We start from the raw sequence: 22,233 nt of genomic DNA, 5'->3' as shown, positions 1-22,233 counted from the left end.
TTATAGCCGTCAGGATGTTCCCCGGTGCAGGATCTTTCCCTGGGTGGAGAAAGGCTGCTCTTCTCTTGCTGATGCAGCCTCTCCCCTCTGTCTAGGACACTGGCTCAACCTGTGGGTCTCTCAACACCTTTGGGGGGGGTCAAATGACCCTGTCACAGGGGCCACCCAAGGCCATTAATCCCAGCACTCAGGAGGCAGAGGCAGGCGGATCTCTGTGAGTTCGAGGCCAGCCTGGTCTACAAGAGCTAGTTGTAGCTACGGAGAAACCTTGTCTCGAAAATCAAAAAAAAAAAAAAAAAATAAAAAAAAAATAAAAAATTAAGGAATAAAATAAAAAAAATAAATTCAAGGAATTAAAAAAAAAACATAGGAGAACAGAGTATAGGAGAGCTCTCAGTGGGATGCAGAATAATATCTGGCAATTTCCTGGACCCCCGAAAGGCATTTCGGAGACTCCTCCCTGAGGAGTCAGACCACAGTAGAGTAAATGAAAGACAGTCTGCACTGTTATGACATGCTGAGCTCAAGTCATCATTTTTCTTTCAGGTCTAAGTTGATTGTCTCAGAATTTGTAAAACGTCTTTCAGAAAGTCATCTGCCCCGCCCCCATTCTATTTCCCCCGCTCCGTAATAAAAGGTTTGAGGAAGGCAGATCAGGAAGCAGAAAGTATTTCAGAATATTGAGTTTCTGCTCTAAGAAGCCAACTGAATGCGATGGATTAGGTTTTAACCCATGGAACCCATACAGATTTAAGTAGACAGGAGAGTTTAAATATGAAAAGACAAAGGGCTTGTCGGGAAAACATTAGAATGCTGAATGTAACAAGTTGGTGAGCCTTAAAAAAAAAATCAAACATCGCGTGCATCCTCACTCATTTTGTTTTAGATGTAAGAACTTTTAGGAGAAAGAATGGTCCCTTGTGCTAATGGTTTCAGCCATGATGGGCAGGGTTCATTGACCTCTTGCTACAGGGCTGTTTCAATCAAGAAAGGTAGCGCAGACGCGCGCGCAGAATTCAGGCTTCCGCACATTTGTACACGTATACTATCTGCCTTCCACACTTATACAACCCGCCTTCCACCGCGGCAGGATGGGTACCGTTTTACATCAATCGCTGACTTTTAATATAGTTGGCTGGGAGGTAGCACCCACCCATTGTGAAATACACCCTTAGCTCCCTAATGAAAACCACCTGCTCTATACATTAAGCCTATAGCAAAAGTTCTGGAAGGCATTTATAAAATAAGAGCTTCTGTTTAACCCACCAGGAGTTTCTGTTTTCTAATTACCAGCTTTTCGGAGTCGAAGAGTCCTGCTTCATAGAAGTGACAAGTTAGGGGTGTTGTGTAGGGAATTTAAAAATTTGTTTATGCCTTCAAAAAAACATTTTCAGAATTTTAACCTGTAGGGTTATCTCTTCTCCACCGCCTCTAAATTTTCCACCTATGTTGTTATTGTGTGAGAGTATGTGGGTGTGCATGGTGTGTGGCTACAGACATATGCATGCCATGGAGGGCATGTAGAGGCCAGAGGTCACTTTATAGATTCAGTCCTCTCTTTTCTCCTTTTATGTGGGCTCAGGGGATAAAAGCAAGTTCAGGTCATCAGACTTTTGTGGCAAGCACCTTCACCCACTGAATAAAATAGATATATTTTTAAATAAAATAGATATTTTATTTTCAATTGTGTGTGCGCACATGCACATAAATGCAAGTGCTCATGGCAGCCAGAAGAGGGCACTGGCTCCATTCGAGCTGGAGTTACAGGTGCTTGTGAGCCGCCTGACAAGGATGCTGTGACCCACACTTGGATCCTCTGCCAGAGCAGTACAAGCTCATGGCTGAGTTCCAGCCTTGTTTTTTATTACTTCTTAAATACTTTAGCAGGGCATGATATTACATACCCAGAATCCCTACAGTTAGGAAGAACAAGAATCCTAGGTTATGCTAGCCTGCCTTAGATAGTAACACACACACACACACACACACACACACACACACAAAATATATCACAAAGCAGCCAACCTTATTTATAGGGCTCTCTCTCTCTCTTTAAGAACCAATGAACACAGTTCTGTGGAAGAGAAGGGAATTTGTCGTGTTATTGCCAGATCTTACAATGAGCCCCTCTCCCTGCAAGTCCACCAAGGAAGCAGAACAAAAGGCAAGGAAAACAGACATTATGGAGGGCTCTGCTTTCTCCTCCTCTGTGGGCCTCAATTGCCTTAGAAACCCGTGGCCTTCTGGGGAAGCAATCTTAAGTGAAACTTTGAGAAGACAAGCAGCTAAAAATTATTGTTGGGACAGCTGGCGTCTAAGCGATCTGGAAGCCTTTGGGAACACATATGTATTTATGTACAAAAGAAAATGGATATTCAGTTTTCTAGAAATTTCTCATCTCTCACGATCCATTAAATGGAATGTATCATTTCAGGCTGCATGCTCAGACCCTCACATTGCCTGTCTGCTATCCTCCCTCCCTGTCTGCTGAGAGGGGGAAGAAAGGCAGACTCTCGCATCTGTTCGAGCATCCTTCACCTCCTATCTGGGGACTTTTACCTTTGAGCAGGGGAAGATATGTAAAGGTTAAACAACTGGCTTTTCTCTCGCATTTCCTTCCTCTTTTCCTCTTACCCTCCACATATGGTCACAGAGTACCACAGAGAGCCTGCATGGCCCCTCCATTGAGCCACAAACACAGGCATCTTCAAGGTCTTCACAGTCGTGTGAGCTGTGTGTTGGGAAGCTTTCCCACCTAATGTAAAACGTGCAGAAGAGGAGAGAGATTTCAAGAAAGATTGCCTCTAATTATTGTGCCCAATTGCTTCTGTTTCCTGTCCTGAAACTGAATGTAGAAGCTTGAATGTTGACAGAAGTCTGAAAAACAAAAGGGAAACAAACCTCAGCGCTCTGTAGTGGTTTGAATAAGATGTTCGCTACAGTCTGGGACATTTGTATATTTTGTCCCCAGTTAGTGGAGCTATGTGGGAAAGCTTAGGAGGCGTGGTTCTGTTGAAGGAGCCATGTCATTGGAGGTTGTCTTTGAGGGCTTAACGTCTACTATTTGAGGTCATTCTCTGAGTATGCCTTCAGTTTGAGAGGTGCGCCCTCAGTTTGCCGTTCCAGCCGCTGTGCCTACCTGCTGTCATGGTCAGCCCCTCTGGACCCATAAGCTTGGATAAACCAGCTCGTTCTTCTCTGAGTTACCCTGGTCACCATGCAGTTTTTTGTTTTGTTTTGTTGTTGTTTATTTTGCCATCATGAGAAAATACTAGAGGAAAACAACTTAGAAAGAAAACACTTGTTTCGACTCCTGGTTTTAGAGGATGCAGTCTATGGTGGAATGGCCGCCTTGTTCTGGGCCTGTGACAGGCAGATTACCATGGTAGCAGGGATATGTTGAGGAGGGGCGGTTCACCTCTTAGCAGCCAGGAGATGGGAGAGATAGAGAGTGGGCTTGTTTTAGAATGCTTTCTCTTACATTTCTCCCATCCTGGCTCCCATCTATTGAATGGCGCTGCCACATTCAGGGTAGGGCTTTCCCTATCAGGTGTGCCCATATAACAACCATCTTTGGAATGACCCACTGACACCCCCTCCCCCCAGAGGGTGCTGTTCCAATAACCTAGACTCGGCTTCTTAAAATTCTCTACCCATAATCCTGTCTTTCTGAGAGATTTCAGTGACTTGAGATATATACATATATAAAATAGGCATAAAAACCAAACACTTACTGATTGGTGTGTGTGTTTAAAGAAATTAATTCTAAAGCAATTCTTTGGTATTCCTATAATACTGATAATAAATCATAGATTTATTTTAAAGACCATTGAGGGGCTCGCTATCACCTGTAACTCCAGTTCCAAGGGATCCAGTGCCCTTCTCTAGCCTCTTTGGGAATCTTCACACACAAGAACATACACATAGTACATACACACCCTCAGGCACATACACATGAAAAATTTGACAAAGAAGACATTTTAAAAAATAATTGAATCTTGGTTGAATATTTGACACTGAAGGACCCAGAGCCTCTCTATTATTTTTGGGGATTGATGAACATTTTGATTTTATCATCACTGTCGCCGAGAATGTCTGTGCTGGAGTACACAGCACACAATTGCAGTCCTATGTTTAGGGACGTTTTAGAAACGGTTAGAAAATCTTTCCTAATTCCAAGCCAGGATTCCATTTAATGACTTTTTATGAAACTCAAGCCGGCACCCCAAATAACAATTTTTATAATCAAGCATTCGAACACAGTCCACCCGAAAGACAGGCTAACGATATTGTCATGCTGAGAAATAATGGCAGGAAGCTGTTGCTAGCGAATGGATATGTTGCTACGAGAGCAGAAAGCTTTGCAGTTGAGGAAAAACACAGTAGCATCCTATAGTGTTGAACGTGCACTGGCGCGATCCAGGCCATCTTAGCTGGTGCCTGGTGGCGTGAACACCACGTGTGCATCAGGTGCTTAGAAGCGAGGCTTCAGGCTGGGTGATTCTCAAACACCTAGAATTTCGTAAGCTTGTCATTGTGAGTTAACGTTTGGTTGGTGTGCACTCATAATCCTTTTACTGTTCACAAACATTTCACAACTATCACTATTCATTTATGTGACCCCTGTATGGTCACAGTTTAAAAAACCGTGGCTGATTCATCTCTCAACGAAACTGACTTGACAACCAAGGTTTGCCATTACACCACTAGGTGATGGCTCTTGCCATCTACTTTTCTGTTTATTTGTCAAGACAGGGTTTCAATGTATAATGTCCCTAACTGTGCTGGGAATTGCTTTGTAGACCAGGCTGGCCTCAGACCTACAGAGATCTGCCTGCCTCTGCCTCTCGAGTGCTGAGATGAAAGGTGTGTGGACCATCACCTCCTGCCTGCTCTTACCTACTTTTAAAAGATTCCTTAGGGGCTGGAGAATGGCTCAGAGGTTAACCCGAGGACCCAGGTTCCGTTCTCAGCATCCACATGGTGACATACAACCATTTGAAACCCCAGCTCCAGGGGACCCAATGCCCTCTTGTGACCTCTTCAGGCATGGACAAGCACAAGGTGTATACACAGACTTGCAGGCCAAACCTCACACACATACAGAATCTTAAAAAAAAAAACCTTTGTAAATAATAAAAAATTAAAGGATTCTTTTTGCATAGTCCTGACACCTGAGCAGTTGCCTCTTGAAAACAGCTTTGGGAACACCACATTCTGCTGTAGGCAGATGACTGCCTTGGCTCTGTCCCCACCCCAGTGATCCGGCCCCTGTCTTCAGCTGGCCGAGTCCTCCCTTATACTTTAGACTCACTTTTTTCTTACATGGATCTTGCTTCACTTAACTGCAGGATGGCAAAATGGTGGTGTACAGAATCACACAGTGGCTTCATCTGTCAAGGCTATCCCCATAGCCCTCGTTTTGGGCTGTCATTAGATGTTGTGCTCGTAGCCCTCGTTTTGGGCTGTCATTAGACGTTGTGCTCGGAACAACGTCTAGTAGAAAATGTCAAGGAATAGTTGGTATAGTTATCATTATTATCCTTTGCTGCAAGTATACAGCATGTGATTTTTCCTAATATGGAAATACTCAAGTTATTAAATAACCAGGAAGGAACACCCAGGCCGTTTTATAACCCAGCTCATCTCCTGATACCACCAATGCTGTTCGTAGGAAAGTTAATATTTCGTAATTTTACTGTAGAGATATTTTGCTTCTGTTTCTTTTTCTTCATTTTTACTCACTCTACACATGACCTTTGAACCATAGTCTCTAATTTGATTGGATCTATTAGGTAGGAGAGAGGCCATGGAAATAGGCACAGTAGAAAAAAAAACAAGTGGAGCAAATGTACCCTTGACTCCACGCCCTGGTGTTACCTGGACTGAATTCTCAAAGGATTACTTCCTAAACAAGAGTATTGCCTTCTTTCCTCTGAGTTTCCAGGACAGGTCAGAAATCAAATTCCAGTGTGCGTGTGGTTGTTTCTTCCTCGTGCCTGGTTTCTGAATGTCAGTTGGTAATGATTTTTAATTTTCACCCAGAAAGGAAATCTGAGCCTCAGCAGCCACTTATGAGCTGGGCTTGGGTTGGGCACAGCTGTTGCCTTTAGGGCCTGTTGTCACCCAAGTTGAAGTGGCATCAAGACAGATGAACAGGAAGATAGATGCCAACCCAATGAAAGGGACACTCAGTTCCGCTCAGCAGAGGAATGTCCTGTCCCTGGAGCTGAGTCTCCTGACTCTGATGTGTCCACACAGAGACCCTCTAACGACTTAGCTTCATTGTCTGAATATTACATAAGCAACACATAGCAATCCTAAGTTATGTGAGTCAAATGGCTTTGATTAGCAATGTTATTGATTCAGAATCCAGATGAGAAATAAAACTACCATTACTTTCTTACTAATCAGAGAAAAAATGCTTCCGTAATATGATTAAGGCTGTCAGGAATTATAGAGAGTTGGAGAACAATAGGTTTTTGTTGGGAGCAGTGAGACCCCAGATCCTGAATTTCTTGTAATCCCCTGATCTGAGTGCCTACAGCTGCTCTGAGCACGAGACCTTCAGGAGTTCCTGATGGCAGGAGAGTGGTTTCTGGTGGGTTTGGCTGGGGCGTGGCTATCTCTATATAATCTGCCCCTGAACACAACAAAGGAGCATTCTTGGGGAATTCAAGAATGATCTGTGTCGCTGTCTCTCTGTCTGTATGTGTCTGTGTATTTTAAGCTCCAGCCCCTTGGCCGAAGCTCGTGAACTGGGTGCCAGTGCACAGAGCGCAGACATGGGGGCGCGGTGTGCGGCAACTTGTCTCCACTGAGGTTTCGGCATTTGGAGGTCTCCACCGAGATATTGGCAGGGTTTTTTTTTTTTTTTTTAATTTTTTAAACTATGAAATGGTCAAGAAGGAGTAAAAACACATTTGTACTTAAGGGATACACAGGGGTTATGTGCTCTGGGCTCAGGGGCAGATGAGCGTTACTGACTGATGGAGGATATGCTGTGGCTTTGGGAAGGAGGCAGCTGTGAGCTCTGGGGCCTTCCGGAGTGATAGAATGGTAGAATACCCCTGTCTGGGTGGTGTAAATGACAGATATTTATTTTTGGACAGTTCTGGATACTAGAGGTCCAAGATCTTGGCCTCAATAAATCTGGCTTCTCTGGAGGTCTTTCCTTTGCCTACAGAAGGCCACCCTTTGCTAGGTCCTCAAATGGTCTCTTATTTGTGTGTGCGTTCATGCACAAAACCCCTCCGGCATTGCCTGGTATGTCTTCATCTCAAGACAACTGTCAGGACTAGAGCTCACTCAGCTGTCCCCATCCTCTTAACCCCCTTTTGAAAGGCCATACCTCCAAATACAGTGGCATTCTGAGAAGAAAGTACTGGGGTTTCAGCGTATGGCTGGCTGTGTGCAACTTACCCATCCCAGATGGCTTCTTGGGTGAGGATGAGAAGCTAGATCTGGAGGAAATAGGATAGGTGTGGGTAAGTGTGAGGGCGGGAGAGGGAAACGGTGGAGATGCAATCAGCTCAGAGCTCAGCTTCTTATCGTCCTGAACAAGGCTTCATGACTGACAGATGTTTTCATTCTTCAGAAGACAAAAGCAAATCATTCCTGGCAAGAGGTGCGCTTATCAGCCCTGAGTGGGAGAGTGACGGTGAGTAGACATTTAAGTGACACCTGTTTTACTTTCTGGGGCTAGGCAGTGCCGCAGGCCTTAAAAGCATTACTGGAGTGAGAAACAGTGACAAGCACCCTACCTGCCACACCCACCCACCACACACACACACACATATACACCCAGACACACAACACATCACACACACCACATACACACACACCACATACACACAAACACACAGACACACACAGGTATACACACACACAGGTATACACACACCCTCCCCCCACAAATCCACAGACACCACACACACACATACACACACAGACACACGTCACACCACACATACCACACACACATCGGCACACACACACACCATACACACGACACACACAGGTGCACACACAGGTATACACCCCCCCCACAAATCCACAGACACCACACACAAACATACACACACATCACATACACACAGACATATAGACACATACAGATGCACACACAGGTATACACACACACCCCCCACTGTGGACACCTGTGTGGCCATGTTTTATAACCCACGATAGTCTGACAATGAGGCACTCAGGATGGTCACCTGAAGCCAGAGAAGCTGTGGTTCAGCTCTGTGGGGTTTTTTGTTTGTTTTCTGGTTTTCCGAGACACGGTTTCTCTGTGTAACAGCTCTGGCTCTTCTGGAACTCACTTTGTAGACCAGGCTGGCCTCAAACTCACTGAGATGTGCCTGCCTCTACCTCTCAAGTGCTGGGGTTAAAGGCATGCACCACTACTGCCCAGCAAGCTCTATGATTTTAAGAATGTCTTTGAAGTTCCTGCCTTCCTCTTTTGTTCTGACTGTATTTTTAGTTCATTTTCCATTTCCTGAAGCAGATTGCATGTCTCATCTCATCCCCCATCTCTAGTAAATTCCAATTTAGCAGGACTTCTATAGCCCAGAAACGCTTTCTGGATGTGATTCGGGCTGTTTCCAAGAGCCTGGCTTTTGATTAACAATCTCTTAAATTTTGCTGTAACCACTCATTCCCCCAAACAAAAACAAAAGCCTTGCCCTGACTTCTTTCTACTTTTCCCATTTGGACGGGGACTGAACGTTTGTCTTGGATCTGAGCGGGAGCACAATTCTTCCCCCCTGCACAAGAATTCATGTTCTCTCCCTATTCTCTTTACTTCAGGGATTGATACAACCATCACGTCTATTCAGATTATGGAGATCCAGCAGACGATAGACCACCGGTACTGCAGCAGACTGCTTCGCTGCGGGTGGGTAAGCCTCCCTCGATGCTCCGGCTGCTTCTGGAATTTACTCAACGTTATAGTTTTGAGACTGGAATGAAAACCAAAGCTCCATGTTGAAATCCGTGTGTGTTTACATTGTTTCTTAAGTAAAAGCACGTTAGGTACATGGAGTACAAGGGAGTTCAGAAATAGTGGGCGTTAGCAAACATGAGTATACACAACCCCCACGATCCCAGTCTTCTTGTTCCATAGCTCAACCCCAAGCAAAATCCTAGGGATCAGGCTGACTCCTGGGGGCACACACTAGCTGACTTTTGAACACAGGATGGATGTGAGTCAACATTTATATAACTACAACGGATATTAGTATAACTGCAGTGGAAATTTGGCTTAGCTTAGTGTGGCTTTTGTTGTAGGAGGCAAGCAATCGCCCAAATAGTTAAGACATTTTTCTGCATCATTATCCATCCCCAGTGTTTATCATACCCCTCCCCCCGAAAAGCAGGGCAGTGTTGCATCTAGACACGTTAGACTAAAGTGGCTGCAGCAAGTGCAAATGCATATTGTAAACAGTCAGAGTGGGACTTATTTCTTAATTTGATACTTACCTGTTGGGTGCCCAGAGGCGGGGCATTACCTTCACTCAGGGTGTGGGTCGGTGAGGACGAGTTCTGTGGGTTTTCAGCATTAGGTTTTTTTCACCCCAATAGAATGTAGGCTTCAAGTTGAATGTCCAGAGTTATAAAAATAACGTATTTAAGAAGTATTTATGACACCTATGTTTATAGCCACATTGAATTCTCACATTAGCTGTAAGAAGTTGGTGTTATTTATCTTTGTTTTGTAGTTTGCTGTGAGCTGAACGAGTTTGCGTTAGATCACGCCTTTAGTAAGCATCCGAGACAGATGTTAGTTAACGTGGTAGAGTGAAGATAATGATGAATCACATAGTTCGGGCCCGGGGTCTCAAGCAAAATGTTTGTTCACATACATTCATTTCTCACCTGCAAGGTAGGGAGGGTTAATATCGGGCTAGTGGGGGTGCTGAGAATCTGCAGATATCTGAAGGTCTATAATGGGAAAGGGATTCTATGTAGTTATATAGTTATAAACTGTGACCCTAAGGCAGATTGGCAGTGTGTGTGTGTGTGTGTGTGTGTGTGTGTGTGTGTGACCAACAATGTTAAGGTTTTTTTTTTTTAGCTTTTTTGACATGTAATTGACAAGAAAACATTAAATACTAAATATATCAGTGATGCACAACATGATATGCTTTTTTATATCTTGGTGCACAACTCATGTATTTTTAGTTTTTTGATTTGTTTTTTTTTGAGATAGGGTTTCCCTGTAGCTTTGGAGCCTGTCCTGGAACTAGCTCTTGTAGACCAGGCTGGCTTTGATCTCACAGAGATCCACCTGCCTCCGCCTCCCGAGTGCTGGGATTAAAGATGTGCGTCACCACCGCCCGGCTATTTTTAGTTTTTAAAGATGTAACAATAAGTAAAAATTGCACATATCCAAGGTGCACAGTGTCTTATTCTGTTACTCCTAAGTATTATAAATTGCTGGCCTTTTCTGCTCCCTGTATGTTTTTCTTTCACATTTTGACCATTAGTGTAGTATTATTTAAGCAGGATAACAAATGACTTATCTGATTTGTGTTGTTTTCCTGTGCCATCTGAGGACTGACCAGTCATAAGGAGTGCTTGAGTACATCCACACATGCCTTTAGCTGGAGTAGTTCATTCTCACAGGGATCAGTGCAGCCCCCTTCTCTCTAAGAACCTATTATTTGTTAGGTGGACCTAGGGATAAGCAAGTCTACCTTACAATTTCCTCCATCACTAAATGGTAGTCAGGACTATAATAATTGCAGTTGACTTTGGTTCTAAATACATACATTTCCTGCTAACATTGTTTAAGGGGGCATGACTTACGTTAATATTATCTCAGGTCTCCTTTCCAGGAGGATTTAAGTTTACTTCATTTTCCTGAAATTTGTTTCCCTATGACCAAAGTCATTTCCTGTGCATTTGGTCTGGGACTTGACTTTCCATATTTATATTAAGGTACAAACACGTTCATTCTGACATTGGATTAGCTTGTTTCTGAAAACTATGGAAAAGGAATGAGGTTAAATTCAACTTTCTAAATTTATCATGTGATTTTTACAGTTTGCATACTATGTAATAAATAGTAAAAAAAAACTTGAAGCTTTTGGGGCATATTTTGACTTGTGATTTTATTTTCTTTTAAAATCAGGCCCGGACTTTATAATTATAATATTCCTGTTAATAAGAACACACCCACCAACGTCAAATTCTCTCTGGAAATCAAGTAAGTGCATGGCTATACGAAACAAGACTGCTTGCTCATTCATTGAATAGTAAGTCTGAATTGATGTCATAGTTTAGTGAGTTAGGAGGTAAAACGCTGTCAGTCCGTGTTAATTGATAAAGGGTACAGACGGTGGGGTCATCCGGGCTCCTTGGAAGAGTGGGGAGGATTGGAGGCCACATTCTTGCTTGTAGGAAATTAGATATTCACAGGTCTCAGGTTTCCACTGGCTGTCTTCTTGAACTGGGGTAGGAACACCAATATTAACATGGCCCCTGGGTGGGAGCTGAACATTTTGGTGATCTCCAGGTGGCAATACAAACGAGGGTGGTATTCTTTTGCTTCAGGACAGAAAAAACACAAACAAACAAAAAACCTGAGTTTTGAATTGGGCAGAACAGGATTCGAATTCTGTCTGTTGCTTCCTCATTTTGTGATCTTAGGAGAGACAGTTACTGTCTCTGTGCTACCATTTCTCCACCTATAAGATGAATATTACACAATGCCATGGCATGTAGCATTGTTATCAGAACTGTCGCCAACACTCGTGGAATTGGCAACTGCCGTTTGTGGAGCACAGACTACCCATCCGCTAATGCACATGTTTATCTTGGGGCATACAGTCCTATGACAGCCATCCAGGGATGAGCTTCTTCCTAGCGTATGCTTTACACGTGGGACACTAGGGTACACAGGTCAAATGTCTGGAGCTGGCGAGATAGCTCAGTTAGTAAATTGCTTGCTACACAAGGTGAGGACTCAAGTTCAATCCCTAGTACCCCCGTGAAAAGTTGAGTTCAGGAGTCCTTGTCTGTAGCCTTAGAACCAAGAAGGCAGAGGCAGTCTAGCCTTAGGTGAGAGATGGGGTTCCCTGTCACCCCAAAAAAAAGTAAGGTACAAAGCAATAGAGGAAGATGCCCAACATCAACCTCTGACCTCCACACATGCACACGCATGGATGCATACCACACACATAAACTATGTTCCGAGTTTATGGTGGCCCCCAGCCATTCTCCTACCAATCTTGTAAGATGTGTGTGGGTAAAGACAATATTCCTTCCGGACCTGTAGTTAGGGACTCAATGGACAGTAGCTTGTTTTATAGCTACAATGTCTCTAAAATCACAGCTATGAGTCAGAATTTAATCACCCCAGAGCTCAGAATTCTTCTTTTTTCCTTCCTTCCTTCCTTCCTTCCTTCCTTCCTTCCTTCCTTCCTTCCTTCCTTCCTTCCTTCCTTCCTTCCTTCCTTCCTTCCTTTTCTTGTGGTGGTGTGGATCAAACTCAAGGCTGTGGGCATGTTAGGCAAAAGCTCTGCCTCTGAGCTACATGTCCAGCGCCTAGGTATTCTCAGACAAAATAACGCAGTCTGGCCCGGCAGTCCCAGTTCTCCGGCATCTACTTCCGGAATGCAGGACTGTAGGTGTGTACTGCCACGTCTGCCCTGTCATCTCGTACTTTATGTAATTATTTCAACCCACTTCCCTCAAATGTGCGCAATGAGCTTTGCGGAAGAAGAGAGTTTTATTCGCTCTTGACTCTAGTCTTACCCTTGCTCCTTCTTCTCCTTCTTCTCCCTTTTCTCCTTTCCTCAAACGTCACTCCCCACACCCCCAGCTCCGCTTCCCTTGCTCCGCTGTTCCTAACCCATCGTTCACTGTGCCTCTGTCTCCTCTGTCTCACCTGGATTTCATACGCCTTCTCTCTTAATTTTGCTCATCTACGAGGTAGTGAACTCAGCCCAGCTGCATGCTGGGGGAAGGTAGCCATAGTTTCGCGACTTAGAATCCACCACGAAACAATGTCAAATGAATGGCGAGTATACTAGCCTAAGAGCCCAGGTGTGCTGGGCTCCAGTGTCTGCTGGGGAAGGCAGAAGAGCATCTCTCTTCTCATTCCTGGTTTTCAGCGGAAGGAAATAAGATTATACATTAGAGCCCATGAAGGGCCTTATCACCTTGAACCACTAAATCAAGACTTTGAGCTTATGAACCAGTTTCCAAATACCAGTGATTTAAACATAAGAGATATAGTAGCCCCCACGTATCTATAACTTCCCTTACCCATGATCAACTGTGGTCCAAAAACACTGAATGGAAACTCCCAGAAATAAACAGTTCTTATGTTTTACACAATATATTGTTATGATCATTATCATTTTATTTTTAGTGATGTTAATCTCTTTGCTATGCTTAATTAAAAAATTATCCTCTCTCATAGAAATGTATGTATCTGAGAACAGATAGTAAACACGGGATTTGGTGCTATCCAGAGTTTCAGGCATCCACTGGGTGTGTTTGAAAAGACCTGCTGAGGATGCAGGAGCTATTCCGCTTAGAATGTGGGGGTTTCTTATTTGTGCAAAAATGGACGAATCTCATCCTCTTAGGGAAGACTCACTCTTCTCATAGATCTTCTGCCCTCATAACTTTAAAAGTGGATGATTTCTTTATCTTTTAAAAATGTAGTTCTTTGGCAGTTTCAAGCATGTGTCTAATGCATTCTGGTCACCTCTACCCCTACCTTTGCCTAGCTCCTTTCCCCCTTCCCCTACCCCTTCCTAGCTCCTGCCCACCCCTGCAGAGAAGAGGGAACCTCAGCTGAAAGAATGCCTCTGTAAAACTGGGCTGCAGGAAGGCCTACAGTGTAGGGAATTTTTTCACTCAGTGATGGATGGGGGAGGACCCAGCCCATGTGGGTGGAGCCACTCCTAGACTGGTGGTTCTGGGTTCTATAAGAAAGCAGGTTGAGCAAGCCATGGGAAGCAAACCAGTGAGCAGCACCCCTCCATGGCCTCTGCATCAGCTCCTGTCCTCCAGGTTCCCGCCCTGTCTTAAGTTCCTTCCTGACCTGACTTCCTTCAATGATGTGGGAACATCAACCAAATAAATCTTTTCCTCCCCAACTCGCTCTTGGTCATAGTATGCATTGTGGCGATAGTAACCCTAGCTCAGTCATGGCCGCAGGGAAGCTTCCTAAATACCATCCCCACCAGTCATCTTCTGACTTTTCATAGATTCTACTAACTCCTTTTGCCTCTTTCTTCATATCTTGAAGCACTACAGAGCCATTGATAGTCTTCCAGTGCAAATTTACCCTTGGGAATATATGTTTCCACAGTCAAAGGGAAAGAAGCCAAAGCCACAGACAAGACTCCCCGATGACTCAGGTAATCAATGTTTCATGGCTCCCTTACCCATATGTCCTGGTTCCAGTACAAGTCACTTAGGATCTTGGCCTCTGCTCCCTTCTGAGGAAGGGATGCCTGGAACCAAATGCTAGCTCTTCTTGTTAGCTGACTTTGGCTGCCACACTTGTCTCCTCATCGTCCCTCTTTCCTTAAGGGACTATAGACTGTTCTAACAACATATATCAAAAGCTGTTGTCATGGAGCTTCTCCTAGAATCGTCAAGGGTACACTGCCCTAGTCTGCCCTCCTTCTGACTGTGTGTAACGTGTGGTATGAGATGGGAGTTTCTCCTTTGTTTCTTAGGGGTATCAGCACATTTGGAGCCTCCCCGTGGCCCCATTCTCCGACAGTGCCTACCATTTCCGAGTAGCTGCACCAGTAAGCATGCCGTTTCTCTCTCTTCCTTTTCAGTAAGAAGTTAAATACTCAATAAATAAAAGAAACACCAATGAAAGTTAACTTTTATGCTTGTCTTTCTCTTTTCCTGTCCCCACAGGATTTAGCGGACTGCTCAACGGATCCTTTTTATGCTGGGGTTTTCTTCACCGACTACTTCTTGTATTTCTATCGACGTTGTCACTAATTTATTCAAGTTCAAGGACTGCACCAAAGGGAAGTGCGCAGACATGCAGTTGACAGAAACTGGCATTTCCTCTTGCCACTCCTGCAAAGTGTTTATATTTTTGCTGAAGAAATTTTTCAGGTTTGACTTCCAGTGGTTTTGAGACTTAATGAGGAGAATAAAGCCTTTGTCGAAGGATGTGGAGTTGGATTCTGTCACCTCGATGAAGGAGACATGTCTGCGTTGGGTCTGAAAACACAGCTTCCTTTATACCAGAAGCTGTGAGACCAAGATTAGCTTGTCTAGAATTACTCTTGGTTATCGCGTTTCTAGGCGTTGGAGGAAAAAGGACCAGGATAAGTTGGGTCCACTAAATATGAAGAATTTGTGGCAATGGTGGAGGAAGGGCTGGGCTGTGGGAGAGGGTGAGTGTTGCATGACACTGACCTTGAATATAGGCAAACTGATGTGTGCATGCAAGTGGGGTGTGTGTGATATGTAAACATTAGATATAAATTGACTTGATAATGCAATAGCTTTGCCATGCTTGATGAATACTGGGTTTTCTGTGTGAAGACAACAGAAGCTCCTATTTCTAGAGCCCTGGTGTAAGAGTTTCTTCTGTTTGTGTGTTGCTTTCATTGGATAATGAATAAAGAAACTGCCTTGGTCTAGTCGATAGGACAGAGTAGATGGAGAAGACAGAACTGAACTCTGGGAAGAAGGGCAGAGTGGCAGATGCCATGGATCTCCTGCCTAAGATGGACGCTGGTTAGAATCTTGCTGGTAAGTCACAATCACGTGGTGATACACAGATTAGTAGAAATGGATTAAATTAAGATGTAAGAATTAGCCAATTAGAGCTAATGGGCCAGGCAGTGTTTAAATGAATACAGTTTCTGAGTGATTATTTCGGGTGTAAGGTAGCTGGGCAGCCAGGAAGACAAGCAGCCCCTCCTCCTGTTGCAGGGCCCATTGAAAGTAACCAAACCAGTTAATTCATCTCCTTATGGTGCTTTCCCTGGGATGGCAAGACTGGTTCTGCAGTGCCTCTGTCTGCTCACTGTCCCCAGGACTCCATACATGGTGGACAACATGGTCTCTTGTCTTGGGAACAGTGAACGAAAGTTCATTCTTTGGTGGCAACCACCTGCTGACTAATTTCCGCTACGTTGCCAGCTCTTAGAATGCTGATGGCCAAGCCACACACAGCACAGTGCCACAGTACAGGGCTGCAGAATGCCTGGTTTCCCTTTAAGTCAGTGGGTCAGCGGGTCAGCGATGGTCAGTAGTGACCACACCTCCACTCGGAGATACTACCAAATGTGTGTCATGTGGCTAGAAATGGCTGCTCTGACCTTGGCAGTCTAGTGAAGACCTGGTACTTGTCCTCCCAGAGGCGCTCTGAAAGAAACTCCTTCATGCACAAGGAGTGCAAAGCAGTGATTAGTCAGGAGCTGGGGCTCCGCTGCCCACAGGCTCACCGTGGAGTTCACATCCTGGCTTTATCCATGTCTCCTTAGCCATGGTCTTTGACTTCCCTAAATACTTGTAGAGCAGGAAAGTCTGGATGTGAGAAAGGCTTAGTGAAGACGAAGCAGACAGAGCACAGGTAGGGTCTTCAGTCAATATGGGCTAATTCTTAAGTGCTTGGGCACAGCGGACAGATTGCTGTTATCATTTCATCGAGTAACTAAACACACAGATGATGAAGCCTTTTCATCAACCAAAACCCAGACTGCACACGGAACATATGCATCAGGCTTAATTCTCTTCTCTGTGTTTTGGAAACAGTTCTTCCTTTACTAACTGCATAGGTTGTGTGCAGTATGGGGGAAAGTAGCTTACTCCTTGAAGCAGCATTTCAGGGCCCTCCCCACCCCCATTTCTTATACTCAAATTTGGGGCGGCTTCTCCTGTGCTGTGGGATGCATCAGCCTGCCCCCACACAACTTAATGGTCTCAGGTGGGGCTGTGGGACACAGACCCACTGGCTTGACTCTTCTTGTGAAGGAGCGCTCCTCACAGCATAAATCCCGCATCTTATTCAAATCTTTTTATCGCAGGCACCCTGCGAGTTCCAGGTTGCTACAGTAGCTCAGTAATACCGGCCCTTAGCGGTTTCTGTAAAGCGACTGCTCTTTCCCATTAGCTTCCATTAGAAGCTTGAAGCATCTCCCCCTCCCCCCACCGCAGCAAACCTACAGGAGACTGTTGAGAGTCTTCAGACAGGATTTAGACTCAGCAAGGACTCAGGTGACCTCTGGCACATTGACATCAGTTACTGGGGGAGCCATGGGGAGACTGTGTATTTGAAGTGCCTTTCCTGCCGCAAGATGCTCTCTGTGGACCAGGCTCCCTCAAACCCATCATCTTTTCCTTGAGCCAAAGAACGCTTGGTTTTCCACTTGAACATTCCCAGCCTCTAGTGATTAAAACGCCTTTAACAGCCTTCCTCTTCAAAACTCGTTACCCCATGACCCTGAGGAAAACACCTCCGAGTCCTGAAAAACATACTCCTAAATCCTAAATATAGCATGTCTCTAAAGTGTCATGCCACCAAAATGGAGGAATTTGGAGAAACTTGGACAGCAGCTAAGAGAGCCTTAGGTTTGTGGTGACTAAATGCAATATGACATCTTGTATGAACTCCTAGAATGAAAAAAATATTAGTTGCAAAGAAAATATGAATAAAGTATTTATGAAACTCTAGGTTTCAGCTAGTAATAATGTGTGAAAATTCATTTAAATGGGAAAAGTATGTCATAGTCACATAACGTATGAGTCACAGGAGAGGGCTCTGGGGGTGGCTGAGTAGAGGGCTTTCTATGAAGAGTGATTAGCTGTGTTCAAGTATTCTGTGCCCGTATCAAAAGCCAGGTGTGGCTGCATGCCCCGGTAACTCCGCTGTTGGAGGAAGGAGACAGGCAGGTCCTACAAGCTGATTGGTCGGCCAGCCCAGCCAAAATGATGAACTTCTAGTTCTGTGAGAAACCCTGTCTCAAGGCAACACGACAGATAGCAATAGAGGGAGAACATGGATACACTGATGCCTGCCCGCTTTACATGCAGCAAACACAAGTGTGTATCACACACACACACAAACACACGTACACACATGCACGGGAGAAACTGGGCACTGGGTTTATAGGAACACTCCATATTATTTCTGTGATGTGATCTTTCTACATCTAAAATAAACTTATTATTTTACACACAATATAAATGAGTACAATTCTAACAACCTTGTGAGTTCTAATAAAGGTGCTTAAGACTTTGAAAGCGCTGTCTGAGTATTCAAAAGAATAGAACCATAAAAATTCCCTTGACAACTGGGATGTTGATGCCCAACCCTCTAACAAAAAAGTTGAGTGAGAATTTTAATAGGGGTGAGTTACTCTTACTGAATTTTCATCTTTTTTTTTCATATAACTTTTTTTTAAAAAAATTCTTTATTTATCTTTTATTTTCATGTGTGCCTGTGTGTGGTTATGTGCATTTGTGTGCCCCATGTGTGTACAGAATCCCGCAGAGCAGACAAGGGCGTCAGATCCCCTGGAACTGGAGTCACAACTGGAGTTGTGAGCTGCTATGTGAGTGCTGGGATTGAACACGGCTTCTTCGGAATGCCAGTGCTCTTAACCTCTAGGCCATCCAGCCATCCTGGTTTGATTTTATTTTATTTTTTTTAAGATATTTTCACTCTATAGTCTAGTCTCAAATTTTTGGTGGTCCTTCTTCCTCAAGCGCACAAGTTCTGGTAACAGAGGCTCAAGCCATCAGCCCCTGCTCTCATACAATTTTTGGATTTCATCTTTTGTGATAGACTTTCAATAGTACATTACGTAGTGAAGCCAGTGAACTTCAAAAGAAAAGCAAGACAAGCCATCCTGACAGCACTTTCAAGACCTCCTGCGTGATCTCACCACCTTGTGACTTGAAAGCGAAGGGAATTCTTCCTGTCTCCCATCTCTGTGGGCACAAGAAACGAGCCAGTCTTTCTGGTGCTAAATGTCATTGCTGTCCCCTCCATCACTTCATTTATCCTTGAGAAGTTTCTTCTTTCTGCGTAGCTCTTTAGAATTTACGAGAGACCACCAACCCTGATATCAACCCACCAAATAAACGACTCGCACGCTAATGGCTTGAGCAAGGGATATTTCTCTGGGACCCATAAACTGATTGGAGGCCATTTAGTCATAATCCAGGAGAGGGGTGGGGGAGGAGCGTGGAGGGACAGGGAAGGGGTGACTCTCTTGTCACCAGCCACTAAGTTCCATCTATCCTAACAGCTCACTTGGGAATGCTAAGAATCAGACTCACTTGGAGGGACATTCCAGTAAAATCCCCACTTGTCAACACTAAAAGTCTTCAAGGGCGAGTGACATTGATTTCTGCATCTGGCTCTAAAGAGGCAGTTGAATTCTAAAGCAGCACCTTAGGAATTCAGTCCAGTGCATTGTTGATGAGAGGTTGTTTAGAGTCAGTAGAGACGTGGCTTCAGAGACTTCCAGTTTACCAACCGTGTTGCTTGTCCACGTCCATCTCGTCTTGGCTGGTGTCCATGAACGGAAAAGTCTCTGTCTTGTGACATACAATTGGAGGAAGGGATGGCTGCCAAGGAGCGCAGTCCCGATCCTTCAATTTCTTTATGTTCCTACATAAATATAAAATGAGGTCATATTTTAGGAAGATTCTTGATAACGTGTCTGAACCAGAGTTGACCTCTCAAGCCAGCTTTTAGTGGCACCAGACTGACTTTCTGTTTAAATGCAGACTAACTAATCTGAGCTCAGAATCAGGTGACTTGATGTTAGCCAACAAAATATTGTTGGGGTCATCTTGGACAAGCCACTTGCCTTTGTAGATTGTACTTCCTCTTTGCAAAATCAGACGGATAATAGTCTTTCTACCACTAAGGGTTTTTGTGAACTTGAGATAAAATAGATATCTGTGTAGAATGTCACTTAGAGAGGAAAGACTGTGTGGGTACAAGAGTCATTAAGATTGGTCTCTGGCAAGCTGCTAATTTCAAGGAGTAAATACGGCATGGAAATCTTCCGTTTTAGAATGAGATTCGGGTTGTTATGCTAAGGGAAAGTTACTTATGTGTCCATGAACTCTCTTTTGCAGCCAGAGAACATGTTTCCTAGAATGCTATCAGGATCAACAAACATTTAATGAGAAATGTGTAAACCGAAACACTGTCCTTTTCTGTGCGGGCAGTAAGGAAAGAAAGCATACCCAAACACATTCAAGGTCATCCCACTCTTCTCTCGCGATAGCTTTTAATTGCTAATATTTAGAATAAAAATGTTGTTATGTTATACTATTTGTATTAAAAAGTTAATATTCTTTTTTTCCCAAGCATTTAAAAAAAACAAACTAAAAACAAGCAAACAAACAAAACCTCTTAAAGGCGTTCAATAGAAACCATGGAAAATCGAATGGCCTATTGTCTATCATAAGTTTCCAGGGCATTGGCAGTTGACTACAGCTTATTATGCATCATTTATATTTATTCTACCACATTTAATTTCGTTCAGCGCAACCGCATATGCATTTAAATTAATTACAGATTGATCATGGAACATTTAATGAATGTTTTCTATTGTGTCCAAACGCTGAACGCATTCTGTCAGTAACCGCACGGCTGTGGTATTTCCCCTGGCGTGAACGGTCAGATCTTGGCCTGCCATCTCCCACAGTTGCTCACAGTTCCTGTTGAGGGTGGAGGACCTCAGCTTTCCGGAGCCAGTGTCTGGAACTGTCCATAGCAGGAGAAGCTGCTCAAGGTGAGACTGAAAATATTGTGCATTTTTAGCTTCCCAAGCTCTCCAAGACTCACTCATGCATGACTCCCCCGCACTTACGCCCGACTTTCTATGCCACAGTCTGTATGAGGTGCTGGGAACAGCTAAGCCTGAGGACATTGCTGACCCTTCTGAAGCATCGTGGAATATTCAAACAGCCATCACAACACCGAAAGCCTTGGCCCCCTCGCCCCTGGCTCTCACGGGGGAGAACAGGACTAGCGGTGATAAAGGCTGCCCCTTAGGGACGTGGAAGAGACGGGAGACAGAGGAGGCTTCAAGCAGGGAGACATGCCTGAGCTTTCTGGTGTAAGATGATAAAGGTATCTGCTTCTGTTTTAAACAGAGGCGTAGCAAAAGGGAAAGTTACATGTAAATCTGCTGTTTATAATCAAGAATCTGGCTTTAGAGGCTGGGGTAAAGAAAACGCAGTAGTGGAACACATGCTTAGGGTGCTTGGAGCTCTGTGACCCAGGTCACTGGAAGACAAACAGACAAACAAACAAACAAACAAACAGACCTTAAGTACAGCAGGGACTGAAAAATCGATTCTTCCCCTACCCATCCTGCCTAGGTCTTCTGCTTGTTCCGGGGGAGGGTCTCTTGTTTCTATAGACACTGTGTCTTTTTTCCCAGGGCCCACAGCCCTCTAGCTGTCCCAGAAGATCCTAGGACACTGGGGGAAAAGCAAAATGTACTGGGTGGAGTGTGGGTGACTCGGGGAGCTGGTGAATCTGGGCCTGGGGACAGTGACTCAACCACAGGTCCTGGCCTCCCTGGGTGGCAGAGGCTTGAGCAAAGGTGCAGAGAGGTCAGGGGTGTGTGCCAGTCTTTTGGCTACTGCTTTTTTTTTTTTTTTTTTTTTTTTTTTTTTTTTTTTAAAGAAAAGGGGCTTTCCTTCTAAGAAAGGTTGATTTGTTCTTAGGTGCTCATGATAAGAAGGCCTCAGAGGGGCTGGAAATGTCCTTCAGCATGGCTTCCCCATTCTGGGGTTGAAGCACCTTAGTATTTTCTTCTCCAGAGCTACCTTGGCTCTCCATTTCTGTGGACTTCTGAAGCTAATCCTGTCCACTAACTGGAAAGGAGTCATCACGCACCCAGGCAAAGAACACATTGTATTCCCTTGGCAACAGCCTTAGCTCAGGCGCAAGCATCAGACCCACACTAGGCCAATCAGAACTCCTCCTGAGACCATAAACAAAGGCACACTACTTTGGAGGAATGAAGCTGCAGCTGCTGGCATCTTACCATGGTGTGAACCGGCCGGTCCCTGACACTGAAGGCATCACAAAGAAAGAGCTAGAAGAACGACAGATGTCTAAGGTAGATATGCCCCCAGCCTAGCAGTCAGGTGGACTGCAACATTCGTGGCTTGCTTTTTAACCCGGTTGAATTTCGATCTTGGCGTGCAGCCGAAACAATTTGGCTGAATACAAACCCTTATTGAGACCGA

The 22,233-nt window shown here is 44.4% G+C and overlaps 1 protein-coding gene across 1 annotated transcript in view; it reads left to right on the top strand.

The window, feature by feature from the left end:
* The window catches only part of Myrfl (myelin regulatory factor like), a 102,535-nt gene extending 87,232 nt beyond the window's left edge, over nucleotides 1–15,303 (top strand). Inside the window, exons 20-25 of the mRNA XM_050135442.1 lie at nucleotides 7,598–7,660; nucleotides 8,815–8,902; nucleotides 11,141–11,215; nucleotides 14,273–14,384; nucleotides 14,709–14,783; nucleotides 14,902–15,303. Coding sequence (XP_049991399.1) covers nucleotides 7,598–7,660; nucleotides 8,815–8,902; nucleotides 11,141–11,215; nucleotides 14,273–14,384; nucleotides 14,709–14,783; nucleotides 14,902–14,988 — 500 coding nt within the window. The 3' untranslated portion in view covers nucleotides 14,989–15,303. The remainder of the gene's footprint in view (nucleotides 1–7,597; nucleotides 7,661–8,814; nucleotides 8,903–11,140; nucleotides 11,216–14,272; nucleotides 14,385–14,708; nucleotides 14,784–14,901) is intronic.
* Nucleotides 15,304–22,233: the final 6,930 nt, after the last annotated feature.

The sequence above is a fragment of the Alexandromys fortis genome, unplaced genomic scaffold, assembly GCF_014885135.2.
Source record: "Alexandromys fortis isolate MF-2015 unplaced genomic scaffold, M_Fortis_MF-2015_v1.1 scaffold_24, whole genome shotgun sequence".
Taxonomy (NCBI): Eukaryota; Metazoa; Chordata; class Mammalia; order Rodentia; family Cricetidae; genus Alexandromys; species Alexandromys fortis.
Note: the sequence above shows the minus strand (reverse complement) of the source record. Positions and strands in the feature narration are given on the sequence as shown.